This window comes from Chiroxiphia lanceolata, chromosome 3 (assembly GCF_009829145.1).
Source record: "Chiroxiphia lanceolata isolate bChiLan1 chromosome 3, bChiLan1.pri, whole genome shotgun sequence".
Taxonomy (NCBI): Eukaryota; Metazoa; Chordata; class Aves; order Passeriformes; family Pipridae; genus Chiroxiphia; species Chiroxiphia lanceolata.
Window position 1 is genome coordinate 87,730,672 of NC_045639.1, and position 21,310 is coordinate 87,751,981.

A 21,310-nucleotide genomic window follows, 5' to 3' on the forward strand; every position below is an offset into this window, starting at 1 on the left:
CTGTCTTATTAACAAAAACCCCTGGTTAAATGCTAACTATCATCCTAAGATCTCTAGTTAGATTAAGGAATTAATCAATTCTTTCTACCCTAAAGGTAGAGAAGGCACTGAAAATCAGGTGAAGTCCCGATTCTATATTACATGAACTTTTGCTTACACATGGCCAGATCAGTAACAGAAGAGCTGGAAAGTTAAAGTTAAATCAGTTTTTTATTACTGCATTTCAAATCTATACTAATGTTTCTTCTGCTGAGATGGAGGAATCTAGAGGCATAAAGAAAGTGACACAGTCGCTTAAAAGAGCCCAACCTGTCACTTCTTTTTGTAAAATGCTTGGAACACCCACTGTCCCCTGGGAGGCTGTAGGCAAATCAACCCCACTAGCTGCTTAAAAATGTGAACATGGAAGCCTTGTCTGTATTGTGATTGCTCACAGAAAAAACTTAATAGAAAGAGTAATAAATTCAGCTGGATATAATGTCATGACTACTTAACATAAGACACAACTCGATTCTCAGCTCACTGAAAAGCAACTGTATCATTACACAAAATAAGATTCAATTTGAGCTGCTTGCTCATGAACCTGTAACATATTCGTAGCTTCTTACTGCCATAAAAACTGCTGATATTTCTAACAAAAACTGCAATTCCATGAATGTGAGACAAATGATACAGGAAATCACATGATGCATAGAACTAGATATCAAATATGTAGAAAAATATCCAATGTACTGTTACAGTAAAGACTTCACCTGCCACTGTCACCCTCATTAAAAGGATAAATATTATTTTGAACTCTTAAATATTTCTGAATTAAGGAAAGCTTATTATTAATTGAATTCTTCAATTCAATTGATATTAACTTACCTCAAATGAGACTAAAGGAAAATACAGATTATATTATGCATTGATATGGATTAGAATATTACAATATTAAACCAAAATGTTTGACTGTTTTTTTTTTTGTTTTCCAAAAGAATACCTCCATTTTAATAATTTTCAAACATATCTAAAAAAAAAGCAGGAAAAAAAAACCAACAAAAAAAGCATATTACTTTTTGATTGAGCAGCATATATTTTGGGTTATGCATGCCCTTGTGTTCAGATATTTTTGTGAATTTCTTTCTAGCACATGGCCTTTGTTTTCATCTTTGCTCATATTTACAATGTATTAATAAGATGTTGCACGTTGACTCTAGGATTCTGAGCCTGGTAGGTGTAATCACTAATTAACTGTATTTTACTCTCATACATACTTTTAGATCCCATCATAATCAAAGGAAGTTGTGTATTTTAAAAAAATAATATGTGACAGATTTCTATTTGGAAAATCCTACATTTATCAGGAACACATCATGCAGACATGCACACTCTTGCACATACATGCACAAATGGAGTTCTTTAGAATTTATTCCAAACTGCTCTGGAATGTATATTTTCAAGACATGTCCTGAATATTCTCCAAAAATATAAAACAAAGATACATTTTTTTTTTAAAGAATAATGAAAATAAAAACCATTTATCCTTTTGCAAGTAATATACAAGACTTTTCCATAAGGGTGTTAAGTATATGAACCATGAATTATTGTTCAGCAAAATGATTTAAAAACTAATTGGTTCATATAGCTGGGTGATAATGGTTATTTTAGCCTTATACCATGACACAATCATTGCAAAAATAAAAGGCCTCTCTTAAAGGGAATTGTCTCACAAGGTTCCAGAGCTTTGGTGGGGCAAGAATTCACTTCAGAATTAGGGTCTAATTCAGTTGTAGGCACTATCATCTATCAACTGCAATTCATTAAATAACCTGCTTTCTACAGTTGTGTAGGAAATGATTAGATCTTTTAAATTTCAAATCCACTCTGCAACTTATATTTTGATATATTGAAAATTGCCCCATAAGAAAAGATGGCTCAAACGGAAAGAAAAAAAAAAAAAGAAAAAAAAAAAGATAGGGATTGCTATTTGCACGGCAAACAAGGGCATCCAACAAGTAAACAAGTTAATATAACGCAAATAGAAATTTTGGATCTGCCACAATGAGTTTTTCATGACATTACCTAAAAGTATATCAAATGTATGGTAGGCTGTTATTTTGTCAGGCTTAGTCAATACAAAACTGTGTTCCTTGGATAGGTTCTATGTGCAACACCTTAGTCCTGTCCCAGCAATATTTGTGAAACTCCAGGTCTGGCTCCAATGTACTGCTGAATAAATAGCCATACTTTCCAAAGCACTGCAGGGTTTTAAGCTTAGTTTCAAAGCTGTGCCGGATTTCATGCTGCACAGCCCCCCTTGTAATCTAGGGGCATTGTGCAGCTTAGAAAGCACTGTATGGAAAATCTGCCCCTAAATGAGAGTTGGGAGGGAATGAATCCCATATTTGGAATTACAAAAATCAAAAGAACAGCACCCATTCTATTACTCTGACAAGAAACCAGAAGAAATGAAGAAGGATATATCTGCTAGTGTATTCAAGCTACTTTGTGCTGAGCCCTTGATAAAAAGCAATTGTAAACTAACTGCTTAAACAGGCACCAGAGGGTTTGGGGCCTGTTTGCATTTTGAACGGAATGCAAAGGAGCTGAATTAGGCTTCAGGATTGATTTTCACTGTTTTTCACTTTACCTAGTGACTCATGTGTGCTGATTGTGATGGTTTTCAAGCAATTCTGCTGGTACACTTTTCCTGCCACTTTGCAAGGGTTTACTGGCTGCAGGTACAAGCTAACACCCAGTCCTGTTTAATGTTCTTCAACCAGCCCAGAGTTTAACATAGATTTTAAAAGGCAGATTTTAGTAAACATAGATACAGGGAAGTGGCATGATGTTCTGAGCATCAATCTAGTGTTCTCAGTCTCTGACAGCATAGAGATAAAAGAAGAGGCCTAAGATCAGCCTGGAAAGTGGGTGTGTAATAATCTGTTTATTTATTTACTGAGTTCACTTTTCTCTGTTTAAAATGAGTTCAATTTTCTTGGTTTAAATGAGTTTAAAAGAAGTTTTTTTATCTTTTAACAGATAAAAAAACTACCCCACAATTTTATAAAAGTAGATTTGATTTTTAAAAGGTAATATTAGCCATAAATTAAGCAAAAAATGCCTGGCCTACTTTAGAACAGAGTACCTCCAGGCACAAGTACAGCAAGGGAGATAGTGACATTCGCCCTGCTAAATAAAAAAAAAGTTACATAGTGTGATTTCCTATAATAGCTTAAAGCCACGCAGGAACAGGACAATCACATGACAGAATGGATGGTTTTGTGAAGGGACTTCAGACCAGGCTCTTAGATCTTTGGGCTATTTTGTACCTGTGCATGAGGCAGTTTTTCAGTCCTACTCTGTGCCATGGGGCTGTCAGAGTGTCAAGAATGCATTAAATTGCTGTCTGGCTTAGGATATAAGCCCCCAGCTAGGGCTACTGAATTTTGAGTGGCAGCCTCTTCAAATGATTCCACAATATGCAAAATATATATATACAATATCATTGCAGATTATAATTCTATAATAAATATATAGTAATACAATCTTTGCTCCCCACTGTCTTTTAAACTATAGTTCCATAGCAGAAAGAAGAACAGAACATTTCTTATTGAGAAGCACAGCAATGAAGAACTGCTTTCATACAATGTATGTCCCACTGGCACATGATAAGAGTGTTACTGAGCTATCACATCTCATAACCATACTTTCCTTTATTTCTAATTTTTCTATCTATGAGGCAGAGCTACTGCATTCAGTTGCTATAACTGCGCTTGAAATGTGCAGCTTATCCTTGCTGAGAAAGGGAATTTGATAATTTGAAGGCAACAACAGAAGAGAGGATAGCCATTACTCTAAAGAGATTATCTGTTGAGAAGCTTGACAGTCAAGTGAAAAAGTGGACAAAGCAAGCAGAAAGATCTCTGCCTCTCAGAAAATTAAAGAGAGGCAGATGAGGGAGTTGGAAAAAAAACAGAGAGGAAACTTTCCTTCTTCTAACATGTAAATCCTTGAGGAAGTTGTTTCTGTTAGAGTCCAAGTTAGAGAAATGGGCAAGCCCTCTGACAGTCCCGGAATGTGATGGGGTCCTCTATAAGAAATGATCTGGAAACAAAACCTGCCCAGCTGGCCAGAGCCACTAAAGACTTGAATGCTGTAGTTGGACGCTGCCTCTCATTCTTATGAGTTTCAGTCTCTTATCACCATCGGAAAATTGTTCTCCAGTGAAATACAAATACTGCAGACAACATGTATGATCAGAAGATAAAGCTGGTATCCTGTAAACTGTCCTGCTATTTGAAAATGGAGAAGCCCTGTGTAGTAGTCCCTTAATTCCCAAATATTGGCTTTGGTCATAACCTTGGATGACAAAGAAACAAAGAAACAGTATCAGGGTAGCCAAACAAAGGAAAGGGTGAGGAAAGCCAGAGTAAAAGTAGAAGATCACAAATCATAAAAGCAAGGCAAGCAATAAATGAAGAAAGAAGATAAAAGAAATTAAGGGAAGAAAAGAAAAAGAAAGGAGGACTGATGAAATCAGAGACTATGCAATGATCATTTTTCTTTCTTAATTTTCAATACGAAAACAGATTATTTTTCTCCATGTGCAGACCTGAAAGGAAAACATCCAGTCACTATGAACATTTCTTGCAAGGAGGAGATAGAAAAGGAAAAAAAAAGTGCAGCCTTCAAAACTAGGACCTTTTCCTCCCCATGCCACACAGTAGGGGCTGTGTAAAGTGGTGCTTGGCTGCTGCCTGAGGATAGCCTGGCTGAAAAATTCTCTCTCCTCCTTTCTGACAACCAGTGACAGATATCATACCTTTGTCGCTCAAGAAGCTCAAGAAGCACCTTACTGCTGCCCAATAATCATAAAATCAGAGAATTTTTAAGGTTGGAAAAGACCTGAGATCATCAAGTCCAATTGTAAAACTAGCACCACCACCACACTCAACAGTTACCTGCATTTTTCACAGTGACTAGGAAGTGAAATAATTTTACTGTGACCCTCTTCTCCACAAAGCCAGGAGTACCACAGCTCTATTTTCACAAGGATTTTCCCTTGGAGCAAGAGTTGATGTTCAAGAGGAGAGGAATTGGATGGCTGTCTTGTCTGCTGAGCATGTTGGTCTGCTGTTCTCCACTGCATATAGTTAAAGACAGAATAACTGTATTGCTAGTAACATATTATGTTAGTTTTTTGTATTTTTTCTTCCTGATTAGAAATCATTAACATATATAGAAATTCTTTCTCTGAAGTGCTTTGAGCTCTGTTTTGATTTTGTTATTTTGAAAGGTAAATAACCATAAAAGTATTAAGCAAAATCCAGTGTGTCCCATAAAGCTCAAAGAAGCATAGATGTTCACTCTACAGCTTCAGATGGAAAGCAAATGCTTCTGTATTGTTTTCATTGTGTGTGACTTCAAATTTTTCCTAAGTAACGTAATTATCATTGACCAAGACTAGACATTTTATTATATACAAATTATGACTTATTAAATAATGCATTAGTAGCCTTTTAAAGGAAATAAAATCCCTTCAGTTATTTTAAATCATTAACCACATGGCTAATCACATGATTAACCACTGGTTCTATTTCTTGTATTAAAAATTTAATGTATATGGGATGCAAGCAGTTCCCATCTAAAATGATATACACCAACAGACTATCTGCAGAAAAAAAATAGTACATCAGTGGGAAGAGGTGAATTTTTATCTGGCACAGAGTTATTCATGTGGAATGCACTAAAATCAGTGAACATCTAAGATCAGGGACTGTCTTAGGGAAAGTAAGAAATGTGCTCAACTCATCATGACCACACATATGACCTTCTAACTTATTACTCATAACTTCTGACTTGTAAATTCTCAAGGAAGTTGTTTCTTTTGGATTCCAGGTTGGAGTAATGAACAAACACTCTAATGGTCCATGAACACGGTGAGTTCATCAGTAAGAAATGACCTTGAAACAAAACATGCCCAGTTGGCCGCAGCCACTAAAGATTTGAATACTGTAGTTGGATGCTGCCTCTCTTTTGTATAAGTTTCAGTGTCTTGCCATCATCAGAAAATTGTTCACTATGAAATTCAAATGCTGAAAAATCCTACATGATCAGAAGTTAAAGCTTACATCCTGTAAACTGTCTTCTCTATTTGAAAATGGAAAAGGCCTTTGTAGAAGCCCCTGAATTCGCAATTTTCCTTCATCATAATACTGTTATTTGTACTGTTATTAGTACTCTACTTCATAGAGTAGAAGTTGTGACCTTTCATCTCTGGTATGTGTTTCACTGGTACACCAGCTTTTGAGGCCTAAATATTTAACCACTCTAATCTGCTCAACATGTGGAGTGCTCGGTGGGTAACTTCCAGACCAGCTGGAAACTTCTACTAATACAAAAAATAAATTAGTTCTCTGGTTCCACTCATGTGTGACTGTAATCAATACGAGCAAAGTTTGTCCTCTTCACAGCACTACTGCTTCTAGTACAGCTTTTCCCTGTAGGTGACACTACCCTCACTGTTCAGTGGAAACAGAGCATCTTTTTTGCTCGGTTTTATCTGACAGTTTCATGTCCTGCCTTCTTCATAACATCCACTGCTTCTACGTACCAATCAACATTTCTAAGGTTAACATGCTCAGAATTGGGGGGAGAACAGTTTTAGTACAGCTGAAGGTGTCATCTCTTGGTGTTTCTACAGAAGAGCTGGCAGATCTCAGTGTGCTGACATTGAGAAGAGAATGCAAGTCTGATACATTTATTCAAGATTTTTACTATGGGAGGGGCAAGTATGAAATAAGTTGAGGTTCTGGCTGGAGGGAAAAATAAAATAAAAATGTTTATATCAGTTAATAAATCAAATTGAAATTTGTTGATGTTGGAAATACTCCCAGAGCCTTAATGATAGGGTTATTTTTATCAACAACAACAATAATTAATAATTAATGCCATATGTCTCTCAGATGCATCTTGGTAACTCAGCAACTAAAATTAGCAAGTATAAAATGTTACATTTTAAATTATATACTTAGCATGGATGTCTCCTCTTATAAAATCTTCCAGACCAGATCCATCTCCATCAGACTCCGGATGACATGATATAACCAAATTACCTATGGAAAGTTTATCTGTATTCTCTCTGCTCCTCTACAGGGAATTCCCTTAGTGGATACTCTGTGACCTGCACAGACCAGATAACTGCCTGCAGAGCCAACCACTGAAATCAGTGCCATCTTCTGAACACACAGCAGCATCTCTAATCCAACTGCTACTTACAGGTTTAGAGCATTGTAGGAAAGCAGTCTTCCCTTCCAGATGCCAGAAGGCATAATTTTTTGGTTTTTTCATTTTATTATTTTACTGTATTTAAAAACTGGGTAATGTTTTGTTATAGATCTATTCTTATATTTTACAAGCTACAGAAAGCATGTAAACCATGGCGAGACAACCCGACTGTCACAGCGGAGTATTGTGCATATGAGCCTAACAAGAATTTAGGAGAAGAGGGAAGCTGGGGACTGCACTGGAAGGCTACTTGTATTGTGCATTCATAGTCATCCATTTTTTAATCCCTTTTTTTCAAGACCATTTAGAAAATTTCCTTCCAGAACTTTAAGCTTTCATGGTGCACTAGCAGATTTCTGCTCACCAGTTTATAAAGGAGACAAGCGAATCCAAGTGACCTAAACCAGTCCCAGATGACAGGATGACAGGTTTAAATATAGAGAACGGAAGGACCACGAGATGAGATTAGCAAAGTCCGTATAAATTCGTATTATTTAACACTAATACAGTGTAACACTGACAGATACCAAGGTCCAGTTGTGCTGGGTGCAGCATACACGTATCTTGAATGGCAATTCTGCTAAGTGCTCCTTTGACAAAGAAACCTCAATGTGCTTCTTTGGCTCTGCTTTGCTTATCATACCTACCCACTGAAGTACTGAAACTTCAATGAACTGAGACCTCCAGAGACTCCAACACACAATAAAGTCATCATGGCACAACGACTGTCAGATGAGCTGTATCAGTAACTTGTGTGCATGCTCCTAGCCATGGCAACTGCAAGGCAATGCAATTTGGCTTAGTTCTGATTCAATTCAGGCTTTGCATTTTCTACTGGCAAAAAGTGTGCACTGGGATTAATGCCACAACTCAAAGTTTTAAAAGCTTCCTATTTGCAATTGACAGAAAATTTCCTACAATTAAAAAGACATGTTTGATTGTTTAATGGCTAATGTTTAACTAGGACAGATATGTTCTTTAGGTATTTATGGAATATGATTGAATACTCTCACTAAGGTTTAAAAATCTGACTAGAATATATTTTTACTGGTGTTATTGTTGAATCATCTTTCCAAAAGGAAGAATACTTTAGAAGTGAATAGAAGCAGGCACTTGATCAGGTTTAACTCTTGCATATTTATTCCTGCAGTGATTTTACAAGCTGTGGTTTCTGAATAGCTACAAGAGTAGTTGAGTCTAGCAACAGTTCTTGTCCATCATTAATGCTGCCTTTATACCAAGGTCTAACTATGACTCCTAGCAAAACCATTTTTCTTCCATTGTAGTACAACTGCAATGCCTTGTCAGATCATTCAGTTCAGTAAAACGTTATTCCTATTCTGTATTTACTTTAAAAGTAGTGCCAAAATTAAGGTTTTATAGCAATAATTAAATAGCTAAAACTCAAGCCTGAATTCTGATTGACTTGGCATAAGAGGATATACAGTAAAAACCAGAGACTTAAAAGCCCTCTTAAATATAAGAAGTGTAAAATCTCAATGCAAATAACAACAGCTTTACAATTAATCCCATCTGTTTAAAATCCAGATTTCAATAGCTGTAGGTTCTGACTCTTTGGGCTTTGTTGTCCCACATGGCTCAGCTAAGCTTGTTAAGGAAGCCATCATTCTCAGCCTTCACCTAACTTTAAGTGGTATTTAAAGAATAATAAATCTATTTAGTTTTCCAGTTTAAAGAAATTATTTAGCAAATATGTGATAGGCTGAAGATCTGACTTTTTATGAAATAAAGAATGCAGAGCACAAATTATATGCCATGCTACTAATTAGAGACAGATATGTAATCACTTACTAATGGAACAATATTTTGTGCCAACCTTATTCATACTTCCTTCCAACTGCTGGACACCTTGTGCTAGATACATTTCAGTTTTCTTCAGGAGAGAGAGAGATACCAATATGTTTTCCATCCTGTTTTTAAACCCAGAAATCTAGTGCAAACTGAACTTTCTTGACATTACAGATTTCTATCACTTTTAACAGCTTGAGGCTTTTTTATTACAAACATGTACACTTCCCTGCAGGGTTCTGGAAATCTCACAATTACATTCATTAAAAATGTCCATGATTATAGCCAAGTGCATGCTTTGTAAATTTACCTTTACAGGGTTTTTTCAACAGTTATTCTGAACATAATTTTCTATTAAATTTCACATAATACCTACTTATTCATCCACGATGTCAGTTTTATATGAATTTTTACAAAGCCATCAAAAGACAAAAATATTAGAACACAGTTACTGTCAATTTTTCAGTACCAGGCTTAATGTCTATGGTGTGACTCAATGAGACTCAACAAAATAAGCATGTATGTCCAAGAAAACAAGTATAAAAAGGTCACGTTTCAGCAGCAGTCTAAAATTAGAGGCACTACAAGCCTTCTACATTAGCACCAAGAGGATTGCTGGGTGCATAATTTTGGGTCCCTAATCATACCTAGGAGTCCCTTTTTTTGACAAGCTGAGCACATCTCCCATGATGAAGTCCTGCTGTGATCCAGAGACTCTAACAACATTGGTTTTTCTCATGATGCTCAGATCATGCTTGGTGATTGCTGACTTCATTGAGTTCAGCCCACAGTGACCACATTTTCTTTCTCAGAAAGAAAAAGCAGGAACGATCAGAATTTGCGGGATCATCCTCATCTTTCTATCTGATTGTTAGTCTCAGTCTAGAACAGAGATTTGCATACTGCTTGTCCCAGTTCCCATGAAATTTCACTTACTATCACCTTGTAGAAAAGAGAGAGAATGGAAGTGAGAATGAAGCTCTGCTTTTCCTGTTGCAACCTGACGACTTGTAGCCAAGCAGACAAGATTCACCAGGAGAGGAGAGGTTCGGAGAGGAGAGGTTCAGAGAGGAGAGAAAAAGAATAAACAAGTCTGGACATAGGCACTGGAATCCAGACCTTAATCTTAGAACCTGAGAACAATTATCACTTTAGAGAAAGTTTATTTTGGTCATGACTTAAAATCAATCACAAATTAAACAACCAAATAATTTACAGACTATGTTAACTCACACTTGCCAAGGGCAGAGCCTCTTGTACTTCTGGAGTGGCTGTTTTTGGCTGCTGCTCAAACAGCATCCTGGACTAGTTTGATTTAATCTAGCAAAACATGATTCACTTTCTCTTTTATTTTTTTTCAGTTGCTGCAAGAGGGACTCCAGCATAAAGAGTGAACTGATTCACTAGCAAGCTTTGTTTTCAGAACTGAGAGTACTTCAGCCATAGGTAACAAACACACACCCCATGATTCATTTTCATACTGACTGTTGAACCATAGCTGAGCCTGATTCTCCTAACTTCTGTGTGACACTATTTCTGTGTGACACTCATTCATCACAGGAATGAACCCCAAAGCTTTCACAGAGTGAAATGTGTAGTGTTAAGGAAAAAATGCTCATTTTACAGCTTCTGATCAGACCGATCTGAGAATCAGACCAATCCAATAAAGTAATTTCCCAATAAAATGCTCTCAATTGGCTCAACTGCAAGATATAGGGGCCTAAAAACTGTGACCTAGGAAAGTGCAAGGAAAAAAAATGCAAAACTGTACGAATGAACTTCATAGTGCATGTCAAGGTTAAAGCATACCATATGTTCCTGAAAATATGCAGACACAACAGGGAGTTGTAGGGAAGTACAAATAAAATCCAATATAATAGGTAGATAATCTTTTGCACCAAATTTACACTATTGTTTGTTAAATGATAGTCCTTTAAAAGAGATTTTATTTTCTATCATGTTTCATTCTCTTATACAGAAAGAGTAATGATGTATTAAGCATTGCAGTAGGGCATAAGATTTACATTGCATTTATCTCAGAGTTGTAATTTTTAATGTATTTTTCACCAGATACCTATGAAAAAAATCTTACTGTGTTTCTGTATCTGTTTTAGTTTATGTGACAAAGGGTTTCTATGCCTACATTCTTCAAAATGGTAACTCACATATGAAAATCCACAGGAAGTTCAACTTTTATATTAGAAAGAAAATAACCAAGTAAATTAATGTTGTTTTTTTGTTGCTGTTGTTATCATTATTACTTAGACCCTTTAGTCTTGTGAAGTCAATTGCTATGGTAACTTCATTTAAAAATCCTTTTTACTATTGTTGCTTAGAAATGTTTATTGTTTCCTCTTTCTTAAAAATAAGATTATGCAAGTGAAAGACATGAACATTTAACTTTTTGTAGATTGATCTATTTCCCATTGACTCATTTTCTATTTCCACTGAAATTCAACAAATAAGCAAAAGAGAAATAGAAAAGAGGTGTGAAGCCCAAAAATAGCTGCTTGAGTCATCAACAGATTGTCTGAAATTATTCAAACAGGTGTTTGTGAGAGAATGAGCTATTTTCCCCTAGGGCTGTGGGGGTGAATTCTAGAAGAGAAAAAACTACTCTAAACAACTCCTGAAGAGCAAGGAGGAAAACCCCCACAATTTTGGGAAGAGTAGGACAGCAGAGGATTACCTCAGGAAAGTGTAAGCTAACAGCATCTAAGAGCAACCTATCAGTGCCTATAGAGAGGTCGTTGACAAGATGAAGCCAGGTTCTTCACAGTGATGCATAGTGAGATGACAAAAAACAAGGGGCATCAACTGAAACAAAAGGAGGTCCAGACCAAATATATAGAAACACATTTTGACCATGAGGACAGTCAAGTAGTGGAGCAAGTTTCCCAAGGAAGCTGTGCAGTTTCTACACCTAGAGGTTTTCAAGACTTGACTATATAAAGCCCTGAACCACCCATTTTGACTGAACAGCTGACCCTGCCTTGAGAATGAGGTTGGACAGATCTTCCAATGTGAACAATTCCACGATTCTAAAATAGTTCACAAAGCAGTTTAAAAGGTTCTGGGGATTGGAAGCAGAGAAAACATGCTCCTAATATCTAACCAGTTTTTTCCCTGTAACCCACTTACAATGAAAATGTCCATTCTGTTTAGCTATAGCAAAAAGAATGATAATGTTGATACACTTTGAGACATGGTTTGGCAGGCACTTTTGAGAAGAATGTTACCTTCTCCTCTGAGGCAGGTAACAGTAACACGAATGACCATGTTTACTGATCTTGGGTAAGAAAGATCTTCTCCCAGAAGTTCTTTCGAGAATCTAAAAGCAGGTAGTTAATTCAGCTGACGTTAACAGGTTTTGTCAGAATTTAGCATGGTAAAACAGCATTGCTTTCACAGACCTACTCCTGTAATAGTTATTCGGTTAAGTGTGTTCTTCTCCTTTTGATTGTTTCTGAATTTTCAAACACAGAGCAGACAGATGTGTGTGGTGCAGCGCGCTCTCACTGCTGACCTATTTATTGGTATGTTTCTGGGATGAATGACCCATATCAGACACTCTCTGGGTCAGCTGCTCAAAAAGCTGTTACACAAAGAAAAAGACGACAATCAACAGACTAGGTGTTAATTTGGAGGTTGGATACTGGCAAAAATAGAAGGATATATTTTCCTGGGCTTCAGCTGCTTAAATGGAGGATATTCCCTTGAACTTCTCCAGAAAGACTTGAAATATGGAGTGCTATTGCCTGATATACTGAATTCCCTACTCCCTCATTGATTTTCTAACACAACCTTAATGCTGTGTTAGCATCATTTCTCTGTTCATTCCATCTGCTCTTAGGTCTCCCCCGCTGTTTCCTAGGAAATATATTGCCATGATGCCTGCATCTGTAAGGCAGTGGCAGATATGGGGCAAGAGCCACATGGTTAGAGGCAGCATTAGTATCACCTGAACATTTGCAGATTTCTCAGGGGATCCCACCACCCACTGTTTCTCAAAACCTGAGGGAGCTCTAGTTACGCAGTCAGCTACTTCAAAGTGCTATGGGAATGGGATGCTGTGGCTTCTAAGCTTCTTTCAACTTCTATTTGCTTCTTTCAGCCTCACACCTCTATTAAAAAAAATACTAAAACTGAGTTATTTTTGTCCAGTCAGTCTATTTAGTGAACATTCTAATCTTATTATCTACAAATTTTTATGGGGTTGCTGCTTGTTTACAATGCATTTATCAAGGCTACTGATAGGTTATGTTATGTGCTTTAGGTGGTCAGGACATGGCTTTTTCATATCCTTTCAGGCATGGTCTAAGAGATGAATTTCAAAATATAAGAGCAAGAATAATAAACTGAATATTGCAATTAAACAGGGATAACACACAATATCAGGGTTACTAAATCTTGCCTTAACATCTTCCCTGTTCTTTCCTTGATTGGTACAAGAAACCTGACTATGGCTAACAAAATGTACTGAGTCTGATGGCATTTTTAAAAATATGACTGTTTATCCCAAGTGACCCCAACTTCAGCAATAAGTAAGTACAGTCAGAAACAGATTATATAGAAAATAATTAATTTTTTCCCATATGTGTAATGAATTCTATGGTTTCCTTTAAATTGTATTCATCTTTATTTTCTTCATAGAAAAAGATAGATATACTGGAACTGTTTATATCGAACAGCTAATGTGTTTAAGGCAAAACTGAAAAAAACAGGGTATTTTCTGGATGTATGCAAAATGAGAGAGAGTTTATGAAAAAATCCACACAATATTAATCAATAACTTATGGGGGTAGAGAATCTATTCATTAAATGGGATCAGAAGCATAGTAAAAGTTTATAGCTTAAGCGTTAAAGGTCCACATATAGAAGAAATACAACAATTCTTGACGGTAATATGAACATTAGGAAACATAATATAGCAAGAGTTATGATACAGTGAATGCTACAAATCACTGATAGATATTTCCTCAAAAAAACCTCAGTCTCTTCCAAGTAAATATGTAATGCTTTTATAGATGTCAGGAACATCTCAGAGCATTTGTGAAATAACAGATATTTGAGCAGTTATGTTATAAATGAGAAGTTTTACCCTTCCTTAATTAAGGAGACTTAATTTTAACATTAAAACTAAATTCAGTTGTAGTAGCAATCGCATATCCTCAAATTTAAAGGCAATTATGTGGCTAACATTTAACACTGGAAAGAAAAAAAGACACAGAAAGAAATAGTAAAGTAAATTAATATGCTTCTCATGCACAGTATAACACCATCTATATTTAAACAAGATACATAATTATTTTCATAATATTTTTGTAATTTCAGCCTTCAGTGACCTGTATTTCAAAACAGGATCTGAAAAAAATGAAATCTCTTACACAATCTGAAGCATTAAGAAAGCTTTGAATAAAGTTCTGTGTTTTTAAAGGTTTGGGGAAACATAATGAAAAAATCAGAACATTTCTCAGCTGTATCCTTCAATAAAATGCACAACATGTTTGGCTAATAAGGAATAAAGGACCAAAGCTTTTCTGTTGACAAAAGGCTTTTTTGCTATCCCAATCCAAATCTTCCAAGAATAATTCTACTTCCCTCCATGACTGCCATCATGAACTACTCCAAAACAAGCTAAAAAGCCCCATGACCTAGATATCTGGTCTACTGTTGGTATCCTCAAGTTATTGAAACTGGAGAAAAAAAGCAACTTAAAAAGGGACTACTAGAAATGGAAAAATTATGGTAGTTTGAAAGTGTTAATTCCTTCTACATATCCTTGGTAAATGTTTTGTCCACTTTTGTCCATGGGAGGTGGGTTTTTTCACTGAAAAATCCAGAACTTAGTTGAACCAAAGGGAATGCCATATTCAAACTCACTTAGCCTTCACTAAAAGAAGCTTTTGTAGAAACATGAATGATATATTGAGCTTTCAATATAAAATAGAAGTAGTTGGTGAAGTACTTAATACAGACAAAGAAAACCACAAACTGCAAACAAACCGAAAATACGCTGCTCATTATAAATATATCTTTGATATTCTCAAAGGGAATATACCCAAATAGAGAACTAGGGACAATTTAAACTCAGAGCCAAACTAAAGCACAGAAAAAAAAGGATATGCTTCAGTATTGTGAATATTTACAGCATCGTGTGGACATTAACTAAGTGCCCCAATAGTCTGAAAATAGCATGAACATAAGAATGCGAATGGAACAGAGTAAACAAACTCAAACTTGGCATATCATATATATCAAATATTCTCTAATACATTTTAAAAAAAAGAGCTTATCTTCTTGTCATAAAAAATTACTTTAGCCTTTATTCAGCAAACAATGTTTGATAACTTGAATATTACATTGTCTTAATAAAAATATTCCCAAAATTTCTTCCAAAATTTTCAAACAAACACATGGTTTGATTTCTAGTAAATAAAAAAATCTCAGAAAAAAACCTAAAATATTTTTAATCTTAAACCACACGTCATGACCTGATTTTCTTTCTAAAGTTTCCATGTACAGATTTAATTTTCCAACTCAGTAAAACGAAAACATAATTTTTCTTACAGATGTCAGTATTGCAGTCTAGAACTATAGACTAAAAATCAAACACTGGCTTCTTCGGGTGACATATGATCTTGAAAATAAAAAATTCAGAACTTGAATTCAAACACGTCTGATGCCTAAACATATCCCTACTTACAAACACAATGAAGTCATACCCGGAACTGATTGCTTTAATTTGAGTAAGTTTTCACTAAACAGTGGCTTTAGCTGCTGTTTTGTTGATGGTGAATTCACAGGCCAGCCTCTTGGAGCTACAATATATTCACATATCAGTGGACACTGATAAAAATATTTTTGGTCTGTTACAAGGAATGTCTTCCTTGATATAAAAAATGTATTCTGGCCTTGATCCATTATAGGTGCTCCCTGGCTAGAAGGCCCTGGGTGGTAGATGTATCAAAAGCAAGATGTGGACTCAAAAAGAAGACAAGTTTAGCAAAAAGTGGTATTTTACAGTAATTTTTCAGGCTCTATATTAAAAATCTAAACTTTGTGATGTGTTTGGGTTTTTTTCTGTCAATTATTTCCTTTGAACATCTGCATTTTTAGGATCTGCTGGCCTCAGAAATGTGTCAATGCAATATCTCTGTGCTTTCAGGAGTTCAGAAGTGAGCAGAAGTGAGAGAGCTCAAAGAAATTAAGATTAATGGAAGGAACTGGATTAAGGGCATATTTCGGTTCAAAGTTCCTTGAGTCAAGCATCAGAGAAAGGCTGCCAGCATATCTAGGGAGCGTGTTTACCCAACACAGTTGTTCTGCTACCCTCAAACTCTGATTCTACAGTGGCAATGTACACAGGAACCTTCAGCTACTGAACCATATCTTTTCTTGAAATATATAATAAAATAGTATATATGACTGTGTGTGTCAGTGCTGAAATTCCTGGGAGGGTTAATCTTCAGCATCCTGGTATGCTGAAGTTGCTAGCGCATTTCTGACTCTTTTTTCCCCTGAATAAAATCTGTGAGAGTTACATGGGTTTCTTCTGCAAATCCATATTTTGTTCATTTGCACCGCTACTGTAAGGTGATAGATAAGGCCACACAAAAGAAAGAAAAAGGCTCCTGATAGTTTCCTAGAAAAACCCCTGCACCTGGGGAGACATTCCCAGAAACTAATAAAAGGATTAAGATGAAGAAAGGAGGGATATGGATATAACATGGCCTTTTTTCTGAACATCCTCGCTGCCAGAATTCAGGAAGTGGATCCTTGGGCCTATTTCATCTGTTACCCCAAAATCAGTTTACTGACTATAGACACTCAAACTGCCTACAGAATAAGGTATAAAAAGAGATTGGACATAAGCAAAAATTGGGGAGAAGTTCCATCAACTCTGCAGAGGTAACCAACGGGCTGCCTTTTCTCCCTGCACCTTCTCGGGACGCTGTGGGGTGAGCGATTGCTTTATACATATATACTAATTTTACTTTTGCTCCATAGTACTTTAAAATTTTTACTAATTCTTTGTTAGTTCTTTTGCTTTCAGGAGGGTGCTTAAGTTTTTGCTTTACTTATTCTTTGTAAGTTGCTTTACTTATTTGTAAGTTGCTTTTGCTTTAGCATGTGAGCCTATGTTTTGCATTATTATTACTGTTATTACTACGTAGTTTAAGCGTGGGTTTTTTTTGCAGTTAGACCCTATTCCAGACATAGCAAACCCCATAAATTGTCACAAATTTGCATTAATAAACATGTTATTTCATGAACTGTTACAGTGAGTCCGTTTTTAGGTGCTGACGTTTCGTCGACGGTGAAATAACTCATAGGAGAAACCTGCTGAGGGGTTTTTCTACAGCTATTCGGTGCAGTCCTTATATAAAAAGGTACCAAATGTCCTGTCCATCTCAGCGAATCTTATAAGTGAAGGGTCTCATGTGAGACACTAACAGAATTTTTTGGACATTGAAAGGCTTTGATCTCCTGAAAGGAGGACACTGATAGACAAAAAATAAATTAATACAGGTTGGACAGAAAATTCTTCTTTCCTGTCCCTTTTCACGTGACGCTCTACATACTTTCAAAACTTTAAAAGTATATTGATATCTTAATTTGTCAAATTATGTATTGAAAATAAATATGTTTGGTTTGGGTATGTTTTACAAAGTACAGCTATGTAACTCACACTGAATTTATGAGACTTTCGGCAGCTAAACTTCTAAGCACTTATTTGAAAAGAAAAAAATTATTAATTACAGGTGTGTTGTAGAAAAACCAGTTATCCTATAGTAGAGGATGAATATGTTGCATTCAATATTGGAAAAAATTAAGATAAGCAGTGCATTAAGTAGTTTAACACAGTGGGAGAAAAACTTTACAAATACTTGCTTACTCCAGAACTTAACAGCATTCTATCACATATTGTCCAATTAACCAATTACACATTATTTTCTATTCCAAACAATCCTGTAGTTATAGTTACTTTTAAGCAACCATTTATTGTCACTTCTGAAAGTTGCCCATCATCACTATGCATTGAGTGATTCCTCAAAACACTGGTAATCCTGCTCTACAGAAGAGGGACAAATGACAACTACGTTCAGAGAACAGATTAGCAATAAATCAGCAATATATCAGTAAGGTATGCAGGTTTATTACTTTCTTATAGCTACACCAGTCAAGAGATCTAACAGTTCCGTGGCTTGTTATGATGTCTGTTTCTGCACATTTTCGAGAAACATGGTCTAACTTCTAAGCAATTCCTACTTGCCTTTCGAGTACCAGTGTATTAATAAAAAGACAAAAACACTGTAGCACAATCCTATTACAACTATTATAATGAACCAGAATTTGTGCTTTTGATGTTGAGTCTTTGAACTTTTTTGCTTTGAAATTTAGTTATAAAACACAAGTCTACCACAGAGAACACAGCTTATCCAGAGGGAACAATACCAAAAGGGATTTTTGGAAGGGAAAAAAAGACTATGAAAGACAGTAAATATTTTCCCTTGTCTGTTAATATTTTACCAAAACCACCGAGTCCTATGAGTATAGGACTAAATGTATGTAATTATTTTAAGCTAAACACAAATAAACCAAAGATATCAATCTTTAAATGCAAATTCAATACAATCCATCATCATACCTTGTTATGTGTCTGAGTTTGTCCAACCAGGATAAGGATATTTGATGAGATAATAGACAGGCAGAAATTGATTAGAATTATTGACCTCTCAGATCTGATGTACCTGTTTAAACAAACAAAGAGAGGGTACAACTTTTCTAAAAGGAAAACAACTAGTAAGTTATACAAAACTTTGATGCAGTTCTTGCATTAAATATTGAAGATTCTATGAAAGAGTAGTGCCTTCTTTCAAGTGCTCAGAAAGTATCAGAGACCTATCACATTACAACCATTGGTTGTATTTTGATACATCTGATATTTTTATACATATTCTGCAATTTACTCTTAGCAACTTGGTATATTTTAAAAGTAAACAATGATTCTTTTAGAAATTGCTGGCAACACTGTTCTAACACCATACTGATAAGTAACGGGCTTGCATGCATTCATATAAGGAATGTTTTATGCTCTCTGCTCATCCCTGGGAATATCCACAGCTGGCATAGACCACTCATAATTACTATCTTCAGCAAAAATATGGTGATTTACATAAACAGAAGATTTGGTCCATGATGCATAAATAAGGTGAAGGTTTGTTTATGATACTATGGCAGTGCATTTTGAAACACACTATTGGGATAACAATAACATTGCTCTTGATGTTCCAAGAGATTTACAAAATAATTTTTGGGGAGAAACAATAGTAAAGTAATATCTTCATAAGACTGAATGCCAAAAAAATAGCTAAGTTTGTACAGAAAGATTAAATTATAGCAGAGAGCATCACAGTCTCTCTTGCAAACTTATCATATTCATTTTACACATAAGTTTAGGACGAAAAAGTCTTATACTCTTATCACATATTTCCTTAAAAATGCCTTTTTCTGTATACAGCCTTTTATATGCTACAGAACAGAATCAGAATGACCACGGTTTCAAATGAAGTACCTTTCTGACCTGATTTTTAGAGCTGTTAACAGTAAATGTTGACTACTAAAATAAATGAAAGTTAAGCAGGCTCAGTTCCCCTGAAGACCATGCCATATCTTTATATATTCTATGACCTATTCTATATGCTGCTCACTGGAGTTCAGTTAATATTGCTGTCTCCTCCTGAGCTGTACACCTATAGTTGATACTCTAGTCATAGAAAAGGCTGCTGAGCCCACAAGAAAGGCTGAGTTTTGGATGTGAAATTAATTGTAGTCCTTTTTCCTGATATATCAAGTGATACAAGTGATTACATTTTTTTAGTTAAAGACATAACAACCCTGATACCACAATCCACATCTTTTCTTAAAATATAGCAACTTTCTTAAGGCTAGTTCTATGTGTTGGCAAACAAATACAGAAAGTCTAATGCCTTTGTTCACACAGACAGCATGCTGCAACTTTCTAACTTGTTAACTATCAGTTCCCAACACTGAGTATCCATGGACTGCAAAGTTCCTTAGTATTTGAGTAAATACAGTGCAAGTGGGATCTTTCAGCACTGAATTAAGTTATGAAGGTTTTGGTTTTTCTGCCAGCTCACTATTGAGAGAAGGGAAAAGAAGGGAAAGGAAGAGAAGGGAAGGGAAGGTTTGGGTAGGTTTGGGAAGGTTTGGAAAGGGAAGGTTTGGGAACGTTTGGGAAGGTTTGGGAAGGGAAGGGAAGGGAAGGGAAGGTTTGGAAAGGGAAGGTTTGGGAAGGGAAGGTTTGGGAAGGTTTGGGAAGGGAAGGTTTGGGAAGGTTTGGGAAGGTTTGGGAAGGGAAGGTTTGGGAAGGGAAGGTTTGGGAAGGGAAGGGAAGGTTTGGGAAGGGAAGGGAAGGTTTGGGAAGGGAAGGGAAGGGAAGGGAAGGGAAGGGAAGGGAAGGGAAGGGAAGGGAAAAGGGAAGGAAAAGAAAAAGGGAAGGGAAAGGAATAGGGAAGGGACAGGTGAATATTTGACTGATACTGAATTTATTTTTCAGTTTGAATTTTCAGTTGGGGGGGTCAAATCAATGAACCATAAAAGAATGCTCATACAGGCCTTTTATGGATCAGAGTACATCTAACTCATATCACTTCTAAAGAGGTCCTGCCATTCAAAGGGAAGGTGGGTGTTCCAAAATATAAATGCAGACATAGGGGCAAAACATTAGATTTCTCCCTACCCCTAGATTTATAAAAACAAGTATATGTACATATAAGTCTCAGTGTCTATCTTCTCCCTATGGTTGTTTACTATGTGCTCTGAAGAAACACATTGCAGACATATTTTAATGATTCAAATGACATGCCACTCAGCTGTCATAATACTTTAAAAATATCTCCCTGATAGAACACTATATGAGCTATCCCGTCTTAACTCGGATGCAGAACCCACATTAAATCCATAACACATAACATTTTATCTCTGCTTAGAAGTTAATGGAATCATAGAATCATAGAAAGGCTTGGTTCGGAAGGGAACTTAAAATCATCTAGTTACAACCTGTTGTCATGGGCAGGGACATATTCCATCAGACCAGGTTGCTCAAAGCTTCATCCAACCTGGCCTTGAACACTTCAAGGAATGGGGCATCCACAACTTCTCTGGGTAACCTGTTTCAATGCCTCACTACCCTCAAAGTAAA

At 36.1% G+C, this 21,310-nt stretch overlaps 1 protein-coding gene across 1 annotated transcript in view; it reads right to left on the bottom strand.

Moving 5' to 3' along the window:
* Positions 1–21,310, bottom strand: part of ADGRB3 (adhesion G protein-coupled receptor B3) — a 464,549-nt gene that overhangs the window by 81,140 nt on the left and 362,099 nt on the right. Inside the window, 1 exon segment of the mRNA XM_032681525.1 lies at positions 18,734–18,836. Coding sequence (XP_032537416.1) covers positions 18,734–18,836 — 103 coding nt within the window.